The 15831-nt window shown below is 41.7% G+C and overlaps 1 protein-coding gene across 2 annotated transcripts in view; it reads left to right on the plus strand.

Annotated features, from left to right (window-relative positions):
- Window positions 1-206: 206 nt before the first annotated feature.
- foxo6b (forkhead box O6 b) overlaps window positions 207-15831 on the plus strand; it is a 65633-nt gene continuing 50008 nt past the window's right edge. For both annotated transcript variants that reach the window (XM_063898847.1, XM_063898848.1), the window contains exon 1: window positions 207-1144. In XM_063898847.1, coding sequence (XP_063754917.1) covers window positions 665-1144 — 480 coding nt within the window. In that variant the 5' untranslated portion in view covers window positions 207-664. The remainder of the gene's footprint in view (window positions 1145-15831) is intronic.

The raw sequence follows: 15831 nt of genomic DNA on the forward strand, positions 1-15831 counted from the left end.
CACCCCCCCCCCCACACACACACACACACACACACGCCCTCCTCCTCTGGAAACCTGTTCTGGAGGGAGTGACTTGAATCCAGGCAGCGTCCAATTATATGGAGGCAGCACTTATTCCACTTTATTCCCGGCTACAGTTAAGTGGCTGTGAGCCTTCAGAGCCGCAGCAGCGAGTATAAAGGCACAGCTGAACATGTGACCGCGAGTGGAGAGACAAAGGTGGAGAAATATCTACTACAGAGAGGAGGGGATGCTCAGCACATCCAGGAGGGCTTCTCATTCGCGTCTGGAAACGCTTCATCTATCATGAGATCTTTTCTATAAGGGAGTAATTGTGAGTTGCTTTGGATAGTTTTTCACCTGTCAGGAGGATCAACTGTTGCTGCAGCCGGAGCTCAGGCAGAGACAGGCGTGTGTGTGTGATGTGTGTGTGCGTAATTATGGATGTGTGTGAGCGACACTCGGACATGCACACAGCCGGTGATGTGCAATTATCATGGAAGAGATACTGTTGTTGATGCCTCGGATACACCTTCCTCTGTCCTGATGTGGAGCACCGGCTCTCTCTCGCTCTGAACCCTCTTATCTTCCCTTTAAGGACCTTTTTTTTTTTTTCTAACTCAGGCGTTTTGATACAGTGACCTTGCCCGATTTGACATCCATCATGCTGATGATGATGAAGAACAGCGTTATGGATGCGCATCAGGTTGATATCGATCCGGAATTTGAGCCTCACAGTCGGTCTCGGTCGTGCTCTGCTTGGCCGCTACCGGAGGATTTCCCCGCCGGTGGAGAGGACGCAAACCTGGGTCTGGTTTCGGTCAAAGTGGAGAACCAGCAGTACAACGTACCGGCGTCGTGCCAGCGTGCCGGGAGGAAAGGCGGCGCGCCGGCGGAGCTCCAGCACCCGGCCGGAGCTCCGGTTCCCGGGGCGTCTGCGCTCGACGCGGCCGGTCAGCTGCGCAAAGCCAAGTCCTCGCGGAGGAACGCGTGGGGGAACCTGTCTTATGCAGACCTGATCACCCGGGCCATCGAGAGCACCCCGGACAAGAGGCTCACCCTGTCCCAGATCTACGACTGGATGGTGCGCTTTGTTCCCTATTTCAAGGATAAAGGAGACAGCAACAGTTCAGCCGGATGGAAGGTAAGGTGCCATGAGGAGCCGTGGATGTCATGAATGAGTGGGGAGTGTATCGTTTAATATGCCACATGAAAAAGGATGTCATCTTCACACACCACATGGGGAAGGTTTTTAAGTGGAATAGCTTGAGTCTCTGTAGTCTGTCTGCAGCAGAACTCCTCTCCTGCGTGTTTCAGAGCCACATAATTGAGCTCTGGTCCCAAGATTCAAAGGTTTTATTGTCATTTTAGCTGTAAATGCACAGCAGCTTTGTGTAGTCATGGAAAACTTAAGTCCCAGACTCCTCAGACAATGCAATATGAGACATAAAACAATTTTAAAAATCGCTTGGTTCCGTATTTCAAGGATAAAGGCGACAGTTCAGATTGAAGAACAATAATCTTATCTGTTCTTTTTTAGGATCTCTATTAGCACTAGCATGAGCATTGGCTACTATGGGGTTCTGCACACATACAGTAAAACCAGACACACAGCTCATCATTTCATGCAATCAACAATTCAGTATGAAGTGAAACTGAACTGATCAGCCCCCAGACACAGTCCATTTATCATTTGGAGATGCTGTTTATGCAAACTTCTGAAACGTACTTTGGATTTCCCCTGAATAATGTGGATTCCAGCTGACCATGTCCTCTCACACACCACATGGGAAAGGTTTTTTACTGGACTATATTTAGCCCGTAGTCTGTCTCCTGCAGAAAATCCTCTCCTGCATATTTCAAAAGCCACATAATTGAGCCTCGGTTCCAGCAATTTATGTCAGCGTTGTGTCCCCGTGTCACTCCACTACTGTGCGCAGGGGAGGTGAGGGTTCACTGGGTTCATCCTCTTTAAGAAATGCATGTGTGTATAGAAGGAGAAGCCACACCCCCCCTCTGAACAGTTCCCTTTGGATAGTCTAGTGTCTGGTTTCAAGCCTTTATTTCCAGTGGTGTAAAGGAAGAAAGTACATTTGAGGAAGTTTAGGGCTGAGTTTCAAAACTACTTGGTGATGGTTGAAGCTAAAATATTGTGGCTGATGTTAAGAGAAAGTGACGTTACATCTTTGCTTTTATTTTCCTGGAAAAAAACCTGTTGTTTTTCACTATAAAGCTTTGTTTGTGCCAAAGCCCATCGATCCTACAACTCCCACAATGCAACACGGTAACACTTTTTATTATATGGCAAAAATGGCAGAAGCTCTTACGTTTTGGGATGACGGCGTGATGTCACTCAGAAAAACATAAAGTACATTTAACCAAGTACTGTATACTCAGGTGAAGTACACGTTTGAGGTACTTGTACTTCACCTGAGTATTCACAGTTTAAACTACTACTTTATATTTCATTCACAGGAGATATTTTCATTTCTAGCTACTGTACACCATTTCTTTCATGTAGATTGGTATATCAGAGAGTATTCTGATTTATTTGATGGTGTTTACTCCTCTGAATATATGTACTTTTTACTCAAGATGTTTTATATTATTGTTATATTTGTCTTTTTGTAATTCCTGTAGATTGGCTGTCAAAATGCTGCTGTTACAAATAATTCCCCAATTTAGAGTAAATACTGTATCATTCTCTCAACCACATTTATTCGACAGCTTTTGTTTGCAAGCTACATTTTAGGTTTAGAATATTAGCTAATACAAAATCTAAATCAATCATTAATAAACTTGACATATAGTTTCAGACATCCAGCAGCAGTATACACACATGTGTGTTGTGATATACTTTCACTTCAGTCAGATTTTGAATGCAGGATTTTACTGGTGCTACTTTAATTACATAACATATCTGAGTACTTTCCCTCATTGTTTAATTGCAGTTAAGCTTATTATAAACCCGTCTGATAAAATAAAAAGGACATTAATCAACACTTTCTAAACTGGGAATAAGTGAAATTCAGATGGAAAAACAAGTCAAAAACATTTGAGAAGGAGCTGGGAAAAAAAACACCATTTCAAATCCTGCCTTCTCTTGTGTTTAAGAAAGTACTTCTTCCACCTCTGTTTATATCTCTGGGTCAGCCCGGGGACAGAGTGTGTCCTCCGGTCCGATTCCCAGCTCCTCACCCTGGGTATAAAGTGAACCCCCCCACCCCCTCCTCATCCAGCTGAATTACGCACAGCCTGTGTGTGAAAGCGTGGCACACGGCGAGGGGTTTAAAAGGACAATAACAAGCGATGATGACATGGGGTGTCTCAGCTAACAGATGTAACCACAGATTATCCCTTAAATTCAAATTAATATGAGGTTAATCTAATAGATTGGTCGCTGTAATCTACTTAACGTTTCCACCCATTCTGTGCGCGGATTAATGGTCTTTTGTTTCCCAACTGTAGCTTCACACTGGACTCTGTGTGTTAGAAAGTTTATGAGTGTTTTGGTCATTTTCTAATCATTTCAAAGCAGATTTAACCAAGTCTGACTCAGATTTGGTGCCTCTACATTGCATTGAAGTTGACATTTCATCCTATATCTGGTACATTTGGGCATTAATCAAGACTTTTTGCACTGTGAATAAGCATAATTCAGATGGGAAAACATTTGAAAAGGAGCTTATTTATATGAAAATCTCATTTTCTGTTTCTCCGCTTGTGTTTTATGCTCTTTGGCTGTAGTGGGAGTATCATCAAAGGGTTCAGCAAGAAATGGGACATCCTCAAAATACTGGATTCTGTTTACTCGGACAGACGGGAGATTCCTCAATAAATCCCCTCTTGTTAAATTTGACAGTTTTAACATTTACTAGCAGAAAAAGCAGCAACATGTTTAAAGGGTCACATCTGTAATGTATTACTTCACTCTCATAAAGATGAGGAGTTCACGTTAGACACATTTTAGAAAAAATGGTTGAAATTGAAGGAGCTGAAGCTGAGATATCCCGACTAGTCTTTAGTATGCGCTTAAAACCCTGGAGCCTACAATTCCCACAATGCAGCACTGGAACAATTGTAGTTGGACACTCACAGACCTGAATAAAAAATGGCAGCTACATATCAAACCATAATTCACTTAGTTCGAGGACATGCATGAATGTCATTATAGAAAAGAAAACCCTTTGTGTTGGCGTTTCAAAATAAAATGTGGCCTTAACAGGAGGTTTAGGTTTCGGCAACAGTGTTACTTGGATATGGTTAAAGGAAAATATGATGGTTGATGTTAATTTAAGTTATGAGCGTTGAAATATTAAATTCAGACTAATTTCCCTGAAAATAAGTCTGATTGTGAAGGTGGTTTTTCATTTTCAAGCTTTGTATTTGTGAAAAAACCCTCTGTACTACAATTCCCACAATGCAACTCAGTAAAGTATTTTATTAGACCTCGCTGACCAACATATTCCCAACAACAACAACAACACTTCTTGGTTAGCTTTTCAAAGTAAAGTCCTGTTGTGGTTTTCAAACTTAAAAGGTTTGTGTTTGTCAGAAACCCTTAATACTACATTTCCCACAATGCAACACGGTGACGTCTTTTATTCGACCTCAGCTGACAAACATATTCTCAAACACAACTGTCAGAAATGTCAATTAATGTGATTTAAAGAAAACAGCACAATGACCTTGTTAGGATTTCAAAATAAAGGTCTCTCTTTCCTGTGGAGTTCAATATTAACTTTATTTGTTGTTTTGGTTATTTTAAAGCTTTAACACTCCTGTCAGAGCTACTGAATTTAAAGCACATTTGTGTTTCATGCGGTCTTTGTGACGAGTAAACTCAGTGTGTAAAACCAGCGGGGGGGCGCCTCTTTAAGAATCCTCTCATGCTTTTGAAGTCGTGCTTTACTCTCCCTGCGTTCGGAGTGAGATTAACAAACATTTCTCATCATCAGTGTGTTTGACACCGAGTTCATCCAGAAAAAAATCCTCTCCTGTCATTTCCTCCCCCATGATAAGTGCCATTGTCTCCCCCTCTCTCACACACACACATCTCCTCCACTGCTAACCCCTCCATCTCATTTGGCTCCGTACCATTCTCCAATTGAGCAGTATTAAGACGCAGATTAATCTCAATAAAACCACCATTTGATTTAAGTCAGCAGCGAGCCTTCTGTCCAATCTTTATGGTTAGGGTTTTCTAAAATTGAATTTAAAGCTGAGCTTAATTCCCGGGGTCGTGATACCTGCTCTCCGTTAGCCAGCTCGGCGCTCTGATTGGCTAGAGAGGGCGATTGGTGTCAGCTGATTGGCGCACAGAGACTCCAACTTGAGGTGAAAAACAACTTGATTCAATCATAATAACAGAGTGGACACACACACACACACACACACCACACACACACACACCACACACACACACACACACACACACACACACACACACTGTTGGACTGTAACAGTTGGCAGAGGTTTTAATGAGATTCGAAGCACGGAGGTACAGAATCCCTGGCAAACAGACAGACTGGCGTGTACACACACACTCATATTCCTGTGTGTGTTTCTGCTTAGATTGAGCATTATTGATGAGGGGGATGAGATCAGTGTGTGTGTGTGTGTGTGTGTGTGTGTGTGTGTGTGTGTGTGTGTGTGTGTTTGTGTGTGTGTGTGTGTGTATATGGATGTTATGAGTGGGAGGGAAATAAGATCCAGTCTTGCTATTAAAAGCAGTCTTTAAGAGCTGTTGTGTAATCCCGTCTGAGAGCTGCTGCTCCGTTCAGCCGCTGGGCTCTTTGTCTTCATCTGGGCCCCACATACACACACACACACACACACACACACACACACACACACACACACACACACACACACACACACACACACACACACACACACACACACAATGTCATGGTGTCACTCACTTGCTAAAGTGCGGAGCGTTAAGGCTACAGAGGTGGATTGGATTTCTTTCACACACTCACATCACTTCTTTGGAGCAGTGGTAGTGTATGGATTGTATTCGATTGTGGTCACACACACACACACACACACACACACACACACACACACACACACACACACACACACACACACACACACACACACACTCTCTCTGTTGCTTAAAGGAGTAGTCCACTCACAAAAAGAGCATTAGGTTAGTCATTATTAACCGGTGTTAGTTTTCTGGTTTTTTTCCCTTCAGTTTTTTTCACATCTTTTGTACAAAACTTGAAGGTAACAAGATACAACATCTTTAAAGGGTCACTTTAATGCTTTTGTGTTTTACTTTTATAAAGTTGGGGAGCTAACCATAGAAAGATTAAAGAAATAACCTTCAAGATTGAAGCATCTAAAGCCGAGATATCCTGACTTTAACTCCCGAGTATGCAGCAAGTGCCAAAATCCCTGGAGCCTACAATTCCCACAATGCAACTCAGTAACATCTTTGACTAGACCTTTTAAAGGGGGTCCTGAACTACAAACTATGGTATTTTCTAGGTACCCCTTTAAGTGTTTAAAAATAGCAACGTATTAGCAAAATACACCGTAAGCATGATATAGTTTTGCTGTGTAACGCCAATCACAAACACCTAAATTCTTCATGAATTTTCATCATTTTTAAATGATTTTTTCACTGTTTCATTCGTAACTTTTGCACAGAAATCCAAGAAAATACGAGAGACAGCATGTTTAAATGATCACTGTAGTGATTCAGTTCTTCACTGTCATAAAATTAGGGAGCCTGCCCTAAAAAGATTAGAAATTGAAGCAACTGAAGACGTGATATTTGTCAGGAACTCTAGATACTACAATTCCCATAATGCAACACTGTACAGTACTTTCATTAGACCCTTACAACGCATTTTGTTGATAAGTTTTGAGCATTTCACTTAAAAATGTATGCTTTGATAAAGTTTTGCAATATTACTAGGACCTACACTACTTAAATTCTTCATGAGCCTTTTTAGATCCATGTGCCACTTCTCTACAGGATCCGGATTACTCGAATTAAAACCAGAGTACACACGGTGATTCACAGGGTGAAGCGTTCCTTTAAGCATGGGTTACGCTGATGACTATGTATGGATTTCTCCGGCTGTGACTCAGTAATTGCGGTCGAGTGCCGGGTCGTGTTTGTTATTGTATCTGAGGTGGGAGGCTGTGTTTGGTCCTGTGAAGTGAGTTCAGTCCTGTAGGAGGTCGTGCTGTTGGTGCGGGGGTGAATGCGCACACACACACACACACCGACACACACACACGAACACACGCACACAGTATTATGTTCATTTTAAAGTCTGTGTGCGTGGGAATGTCCTGTCTGCAGGCTGTACTCACAGGCTCCTTACCTGAAGGCAGCGTGTTGGAGGAGGTGGGAGGACCAGTGCTGTAATCACACTGTGATATAAGGAGTGAAACTAGCAGTCAAACATGAGGAGCAATTATCCCTCCAGAAACGCATTAATTTATGTGTCTTTTTGTCTTGTTTTATCTTAAACTCACCTCCTTTACATTGGGTAAAGAAGGGACTGCACTTTATTTACTATAAGGAGTCTAAATATTCTCTTTAATTTATAAGAATTTTATACATTTTGGTTTCAAAAGTTTAAAGATGCAAAACTAAATTGTAATACTCATTTAAAAGTCCTGCAAATAAAAGGTAATTTGAGTGAAATAAATGAAGTATAATCAACTAAATTGAGTTAAAGAATTTGACGTAAAAATGTTAAATTAAAAAAACTAATTATTTTTAAAAAGTCAGAAAATTATTTGAATTGTTTTTAGAAGCGGATACATTTTCTTTTAATTGGCTACTCATTAATTGTTATAGTACCTCAAATGTGCACCTAAAATGCGTACGATATTTAAACTAATGTACTCTGCAACACACTGAAACTTAACTAGTGTTAACTGGCTGCAGGATTTCAGCTTTTGGACATATTTACACATCAATCTAAGACATAAAAATCCCCCGAAATATAAATTGGGGTAAAAATACAATATGTTTAAGCTAAAAATACATAAATGTACAGTTTTAACTTTAATGTAAAATATTGATATTAACTTTTAGTACCTTCAGACATTAGTTTCCCTTCCTCTTTATCCCTGATTACTGAGAGTAAAGTGGATCTTTACCTCTAATGTGCTTTTAATCTTCTCATAATGCTTCACCATTCACTAAAGCACCAGCGCCCACGCTCACAGCCGTCATCACCTTCCTCTTCCTCTTCCTCACCCAACTGCAAGGAGACGTTTTGAAGAACAAGGTATTATTCGTCCTGCCAATAAAAGAACCTTTAGTTGAATTGGGTTCGGGACTGAGTGGGAGCTGGAGAGAGGCGGGAAGAGAGAAAGATGGCGGCGGCCCCTGCTGCTGAGCACATTGAGAGCAGCCTTAATGCCTGTCAGACGGGGGGGTGTTGGTTGGAAATGGCGGAACCGGCTTATAGAGGATGCTGTGTGCCAGGCGGCCCTCTGCACCGCGACACAGTTATTGTTATCGGCACAAAGGCGCAGCAGAAGGAGAGGCAGCTCTCGAGTTGGCGGGCTTGGCGCTGGGTTAACCGGGGGCGGGAAGAGGAATTTTGGCCGGTTAGGATATTTGGATCTGAGACTGAAAAACTGTGATGTGTGTCGTGTGAATGGAGAGGAAACAGTTGGGAAGAGTCGTTGAGGGCTTGAATGGGAAGCAGACGAGCAGATTTTGATCCGGATCAGCTGTCAGCGTGCAGAAGGCTTGTTGAATAGAGCGGGTATCACTTCAGTCTGGAGAAGGGAGGAAGGGGGGGGACAAGGGATGCAAGGGATGCAATAGCAGTGGGGGCGGTTAACGAGATAGCAATCCAAAAATAAAAGTAAATGGGGGTAGCGTTTAACTATATCTAAATCAAAGCATCCATTTCTAAAGTCCCACACAACTCATGCTACGTCTCAAAAGGTGTACTTTAGCCCCGATACTCGCTCCTTTCACCGCGTTTTCCCATGTTAAGTATGGCTAAATGCATTATTTTATACCCAGATGATGCTTGTGTAACGGCCTTTGAGTAAAATGTGGAACTCCTGAAACTCCTCACAGTCAACGGCCGCCATCTTGGATACGTATACTAAAGTTGCGCGACTAGCACGATTGTTGTGATTCCGATAAAAACTAAAAATGTGTTTTTTATTCACTATGTAAGTAACGTAGCACCTTTCCTTGTATCTTAAAGAAGCCACCATTCATTAAAATTGAGCAGTATGTACGGACAGTGAACTATAACGTTGCTAACTAGCCCACGGCGGCTAACGTCACTTCCTGTGAGGGCAATTAAGACAAAACTATACTGTGAAATTAAAAGTGTTTACAGTGTACGACATGCAGGGAGAGGAGTCCACTTTGACACACAACATAAGACTTACTTAACTTATTATTTCCTTCACAAACACATGCATTTTCAATACTAGTAAACACTGCATAAACTGTCTCACGCTTGTGCAGGAAACTCATCCCTTTGAGTTCAAATTACGGCATGTGTTTGCTGTTAGCGTTTCATTAAAGAGGTGATGTTTGCTGAATAACACTGAACCCAGTCACTGAAACGTGTGGATCAAAACGCTTCCATAAGAATCCAAGTTGGTAATTATTGAAAAACAGAACAAATTGTCATTTTGAGGTTAAATTATTTCCCTAAAGCATCAGTTAGTGTATGGATTCCTGCAGATTTGGACCCCGGATCAGCTGACAGGTTGATGTTAACCTGCAGAAAGCGCGGGCTGCAGATCTCTTGTTTCTGGAGAAAGGTCCGGGGGGGTAAACGAGGGAAGCACCAGGCAGTGGAGGCGGGATGTTCGCCGCTTTAAATGAGTCACAGCGGTTTGGAAGAGAACATAATATTCTCGCCCTCAGCCCTCGCACTTCAATCGCTTGGAATAAATCAGCTGCAAGAAAAATGTTGAGAACCCTTGCCACAGACGGAAATTCCAGAGAGGAGTCCAGACGCAGCCGGAGAGGAAGGCGGATCCTCGGGAATCGAGCCGGCTGTCGCTGCTGGGTCGTAAAATGTCGGCCCGGCTGAGCATATTCTCTCTTTCAAAAATGTTCTGGTGTCTGGATCGGACCATGAGCTGGGAGGAGGGGGGGGTTTGTCAGGAAACATTGAGCCCTCTGTCCTCAGTGTGACTCAGGAACAGGTTGGCACGAGATGCTGGTTCTACCGGGCCAACAGGACCAGAACAGCTGCTTTTCTGAAAGTCAAATGCACCATTTATATTTGTGACTTGGTTTCTGTTCATTTTCTCACAGTCTCAGATCTTTTACAGACCTCTTTAATTCCTAAAACGCATCTTTAAGTCTCTAAATGTCGTGTTTTGTCAGTGAAAACACCCCAAAATATCACTCTAATAGGATTTAAAGAAGAAAAAGTGGGAAATCTTCATAAAAAATACATTTTTCCTGCAAGATGTATTGATTTATGATATGAAAACCTATTAGCTGATCTCAGTTTGAGTTATGCCATTCATGACTGTTACTATTTACGTAATATTTTAATTTTAGATTACTTCAACTCATTGGTTTCCATTCAACGGCTGCTTCGAAAGACACATGAAGCATGCATTTCCAAAAACTCTGAAGCATGCATTTGAAAATGGTCTGCAGAAATGTTTCACATACATGATTTATGTTAAAACACACACTGGCATTGCAATAGTGTGAAATACCTGCATTTTTTAATAAGTTATTTTTTATATTAATCATTAAGTCTATAAAATGTCCGAAATAAGAGAGAAAATGGGCTAAAAAAGTCTCTAAATGTCTTTTTTTGTCAAGGTAAAACCCAAAAATATCACTTTGATAGGATATAAAGCAGAAATAAGTGGGATATCTTCATATTTAGAAGCTGAAAATGGCATTTACTGACAATTTTGCATGAAAAATGTGTCCAAAAATGTACAGATTAGCGAAAAATACTCCTTTTTGCAGTTTTGGTATGAAAGCTTTGTGAAGTTATTCTAATTCTCCATATTTCTGCAAAAAATGACTCCAAAAACTGCCAGCAACAATGTCAAACACACTTTGATTTCACATTTCAAATATCCTTAACGTAATACATCACTGGGAGACACTTTTTAGAAGTAAAACCATCCCAACGATCCATCAGATCTGAGGCGGATCCCCCAGGAATCACACGGGTAATGTAATCATGCATCAGAAATCGCACTAAATTTTAATGTGATTAATGACACAGTCGCTTCATAAAGTATTAAACCCCCTAAGTTTCTCCACATTGTACTCATTATACCATGCACCAAATTTCAATAAATCATCATCATGCACTCTCAGTGTGTTTACAATGGGCTGTTTGATGCCTAATAATGCCGTGTGAGCACCACTCCAAGTCGAGTGTTGCCCTTATTTTTCTACCGCAAATGGGATTAGTTTTTGAGTTCCTGCACACGCTGAAATGGGTTTGATAGAAGGAAATGTGTGTGTGTGTATCTGCCTCTTGTTGTTGTGCAGCAAAGCCTGATGGGAGTCCAGGTCCGGGGGGTACAGCTCTAGTTAATAATTCAGATGAGGCTCATTATCAAGGCAGCGCAGATCTCTCTCTGATTCCACCTTAATTGCAGGCAGGATGTGCCTCTCAGACACTCCTCTGTCTGCAGCACACACACACACACACACACACACACACACACACACACACACACACACACACACACACACACACACACACACACACACACACACACACACACACACACTAGGGCTAGGAAATATCAATACCGTGATAAAACAGTAGGTCTTCTTAGATTTGGACCTCGCAATATTGTACGTGTTGCCTTTTCCTGGTTTTTAAGGCTGCAGACTTGTGACCGTGCTGTAGTTCCTTTATAGCCCAACATTAGCCTCCTTTAGCTTAGCGGTGGTGACGTGAAGTCATGTGACCGTGCTGTAGTTCCTTTATAGCCCAACATTAGCCTCCTTTAGCTTAGCGGTGGTGACGTGAAGTCATGTGACCGTGCTGTAGTTCCTTTATAGCCCAACACTAGCCTCCTTTAGCTTAGCGGTGGTGACGTGAAGTCATGTGACCGTGCTGTAGTTCCTTTATAGCCCAACATTAGCCGCCTTTAGCTTAGTGGTGGTGACGTGAAGTCATGTGACCGTGCTGTAGTTCCTTTATAGCCCAACATTAGCCTCCTTTAGCTTAGCGGTGGAGACGTGAAGTCATGTGACCGTGCTGTAGTTCCTTTAAAGCCCAACATTAGCCTCCTTTAGCTTAGCGGTGGTGACGGGAAGTCATGTGACCGTGCTGTAGTTCCTTTATAGCCCAACATTAGCCTCCTTTAGCTTAGCGGTGGAGACGTGAAGTCATGTGACCGTGCTGTAGTTCCTTTATAGCCCAACATTAGCCTCCTTTAGCTTAGCGGTGGTGACGGGAAGTCATGTGACCGTGCTGTAGTTCCTTTATAGCCCAACATTAGCCTCCTTTAGCTTAGCGGTGGTGACGTAAAGTCATGTGACCGTGCTGTAGTTCCTTTATAGCTCAACATCAGTATCTGTGTGCATTGGGAGGTTTAAAGTGATCCAATTGTTTCCCAGACTTCAGACGTACATCCCCCTTTTCTTAGGAGTTTTTTCTGTCAGAAGGATAAAGAAATAACTACTGGACAAATTCTCATGAAACTTTGCCGATGGGTTTAGCTAGGGCCAAGGACAAATCCATTACATTTGGACCAGATCCGAAACACAGTGTGAACCTCATTTGGCTGCGCTCTCCAAGTGCCCTTCTAGGTAGTAATGAATAGTGTCAACAAATGGAGGTAGCTTTGCATATCAATTGTGTGGAGTTGATTATGCCAAATGTCAAATCTTGAGAATAACTGGCGAACTTCACAGTAGAAAATTAAGAGTTGCTGAGGTTAAAAACCCAAAACCATTCTCTGCATGATGGTCAATGATTGGGTCAATTCATAAAAGTCTCCTCAAGCAGTTTCTGAGATATGAAACAGAGGGAAACAGTAATATTATGTGCGGCTGAAGATGCTGAAAAGGTTAAACGTTTGTAGGATAATGATTGGTTGCAGAAGGTATCGGACAAATTAGCAAAAAGCCACACTCCATCATTGTACAGTACTATCAATCACCCTTAATGCGCATTGTTCTCAGTGAAGTTCGCTCATGTTCAGGTGATGTTCAGCATCAATCAAGTCACATTCATCCTGTAGCAATTTCATCCATTTTCATTAAAGGTTGTCAGTAATTGCACTGTGATCATAGTCGATGAAAGCCCGGTGGAAATGAGCGCCATCAGTGTCTTAAGAGCCAGATTGGTTGTGTTTTTACGGAGTTATTTGGGGAAAAAAGTCTGTTAAAGAAGTCGGGAAGGTGTCTGCTAACAAGAGTCTATTGTTATCTCAAAGACGGGTCAGGGAGGAGTATCTCCCCTCATGAATATTCATCAGTTTAACGGCTTATTTGGACAAATTACAAGAAAAGCCTCTCAAGTTGGAGTGGAAATAATTCACAATCTACTCATTTTGGAGATTATTAATCAAAGTACGTTAAGTAGATTTACATTACGGTATGTACAGACTGTGTAATGTGTGTGTGTGTGTGTGTGTGTGTGTGTGTGTGTGTGGGTGTGTGTGTGGTCCAGGAGAGGTTAGAGAGACAGCCTCTCAGTGGATTTCGGTGTCAGTTTGATGAAAATAGGTCAGGATTTGGAGCTTGGTGTTTAGCATTCTGCACATGTGACGGCTGACGGCCTCGAATACACTCCAGACTCGTCTCCCTCCTCCTCCTCCACCTCCTCATCACCCTCACCCCTTGTCTTCCTCCCCCCTTCCCTCCCTCCCAGCCTCATTCCTATGTAATCTAAACTCTGTCTTGTCACCCTCGTTCATCTCACTCCGACTGAAATTCAAATCTGCTGCCATAGATTAAATCCACAATAGTCTGGTGGTATTTATTAGACTTCGATGTACTTTTTTTCAGTTTTGTAGTGAGGGAAAATAGATGTGCTGCAAAGTTTTATGAGGATAATATTTCAGTCGTGGCCGGCAGTGACCTAGCTTAGCATAAGGTCTTCGGTATGTTTGGTCGCCGCTGGAAGAAGGTCTGATTTATTTATTATTCTCCCACGGAGCAGACCCTCGTCTCTCAGGACTGAACGCTTTTTAAATAAAAATACTCTCTTTAAAGGTGAAATCATTTAGAGATGAGGCGCCTCGATGTGGAGCTGCAGCTGAGGCTTTCAAAGGGAATCACACCTGTGGCATGTGGAGACGTCTCTGGACAAAAACAAGAAGTAAATATAAAGTTAAAGACATTTGGGAAGTTGTTTTTCCAACTTTCTTAGTCCATGGTGTAATGAGGAAAACACACAGATGTTACAAATACAACGTGTTGCATTTTATTGCACGTAGCCATGAAGCTAACATGTACTTTTGTCCGCCATGCTTCTGTTTTACATGATTTCAACTCTGGAAAAACAATCACCAACATGTACCTCAACCTTCTGACTCTTGAGGGTATTTTTGAGGGGAATTTCCTACTCATAAATTAAATTCTTCACAAATTCTGACTCCACATGAATGCAGCTCCTCACCCTGACTCACAATGCTGACAAACAGTTAGGAATGATTCAGACCTGCTCAAAAAATCCATTGGGTTTTCTTTGCCCCTCATCACATCCCTCCACACAATTTCATGCAAATCAGGACTTTTAGTTTTTCAGCAATCCTGCAGAGAGACCGACAAACCGAGCACATTTAGTGATACACCTTTACACTGAGTTTCATGCAAATCAGGATAGTATTTTTTATGCAGCCGGTCAAAAAACACAACCTCCTTGGTGCATATAATGAAAGTAATCATGTAAACTGTCCAGTCAAAGTCCCTGCTACTGTAACTGGAGTTTAGAAAGTACATTTTCTGTTTCCTGTAAACAGTCCAGTCTCTGTCCCTCATTGTCAGCCTCTTCCTTACCCATAGTTCTTGTTTTTCCTTTTGCCTTTCTTAGACTTTCCACAGTAATTTGAGTATTGTTAATCGGATATGCTCCAAACTTTGATGAGTTCTTCCGTCCTCAATGACATACTTTCCCACCAATTTTTATGCAAATCAGACCATTAGTTTTTTCGATAGACCAACCAAACTTGACCTTGTTGGCTCAGTTTAATGCAAGTAATCAAGTCAACAACCCAGTCAAAGTCCCTGTTTCTGTAACTGGTGTTTATAAAGTAATATTTCAGCCTCTAATTATAACCTCTAACCCACATGTTTGCCTTCTTTCAAAGTTGTCTTTTGCCTTTTACCTTATATCGACTTTCCACGATTATTAGTGAATTGTTAATCGAATATGCTCCAAACTGTAGTGAGTTCTTCTTCCCCCAGTGATACACTTTTCCACCAATTTTCATGCATATCGGACCATTAGTTTTTTACAGTAATGCAAGTAATCAATTCAACAACCCAGTCAAAGTCCCTGTTTCTGTAACTGACGTTTATAAAGTTAGATTTCCGCCTCTATCTCTAACCTCTACCCCACATTTTTGCAGACTTTCAAAGTTTTCTTTTACCTTTCGCATCTCATCCATGATAATTAGTGTATTGTTAATTGCATCTGCTCCAACATTTGATGACTTCTTCTTTCCCAAATGATAAACCTTTCCACCGATTTTCATGCAAATCAGACCATCAGTTTTTAGACATTAATCAAGTCAACAACCCAGTCAAAGTCCCTGTTTATGTAACTGGAGTTTGGAACGTATCTGTGTTTGTTTGCCGTGTGAGTCCAAGTGTCCCTGATTCGCCCCCCATTTTTTAAATGTTGATTTTTTCCTCTTCCT

Source organism: Eleginops maclovinus, chromosome 13 (genome assembly GCF_036324505.1).
Source record: "Eleginops maclovinus isolate JMC-PN-2008 ecotype Puerto Natales chromosome 13, JC_Emac_rtc_rv5, whole genome shotgun sequence".
NCBI lineage: Eukaryota > Metazoa > Chordata > Actinopteri > Perciformes > Eleginopidae > Eleginops > Eleginops maclovinus.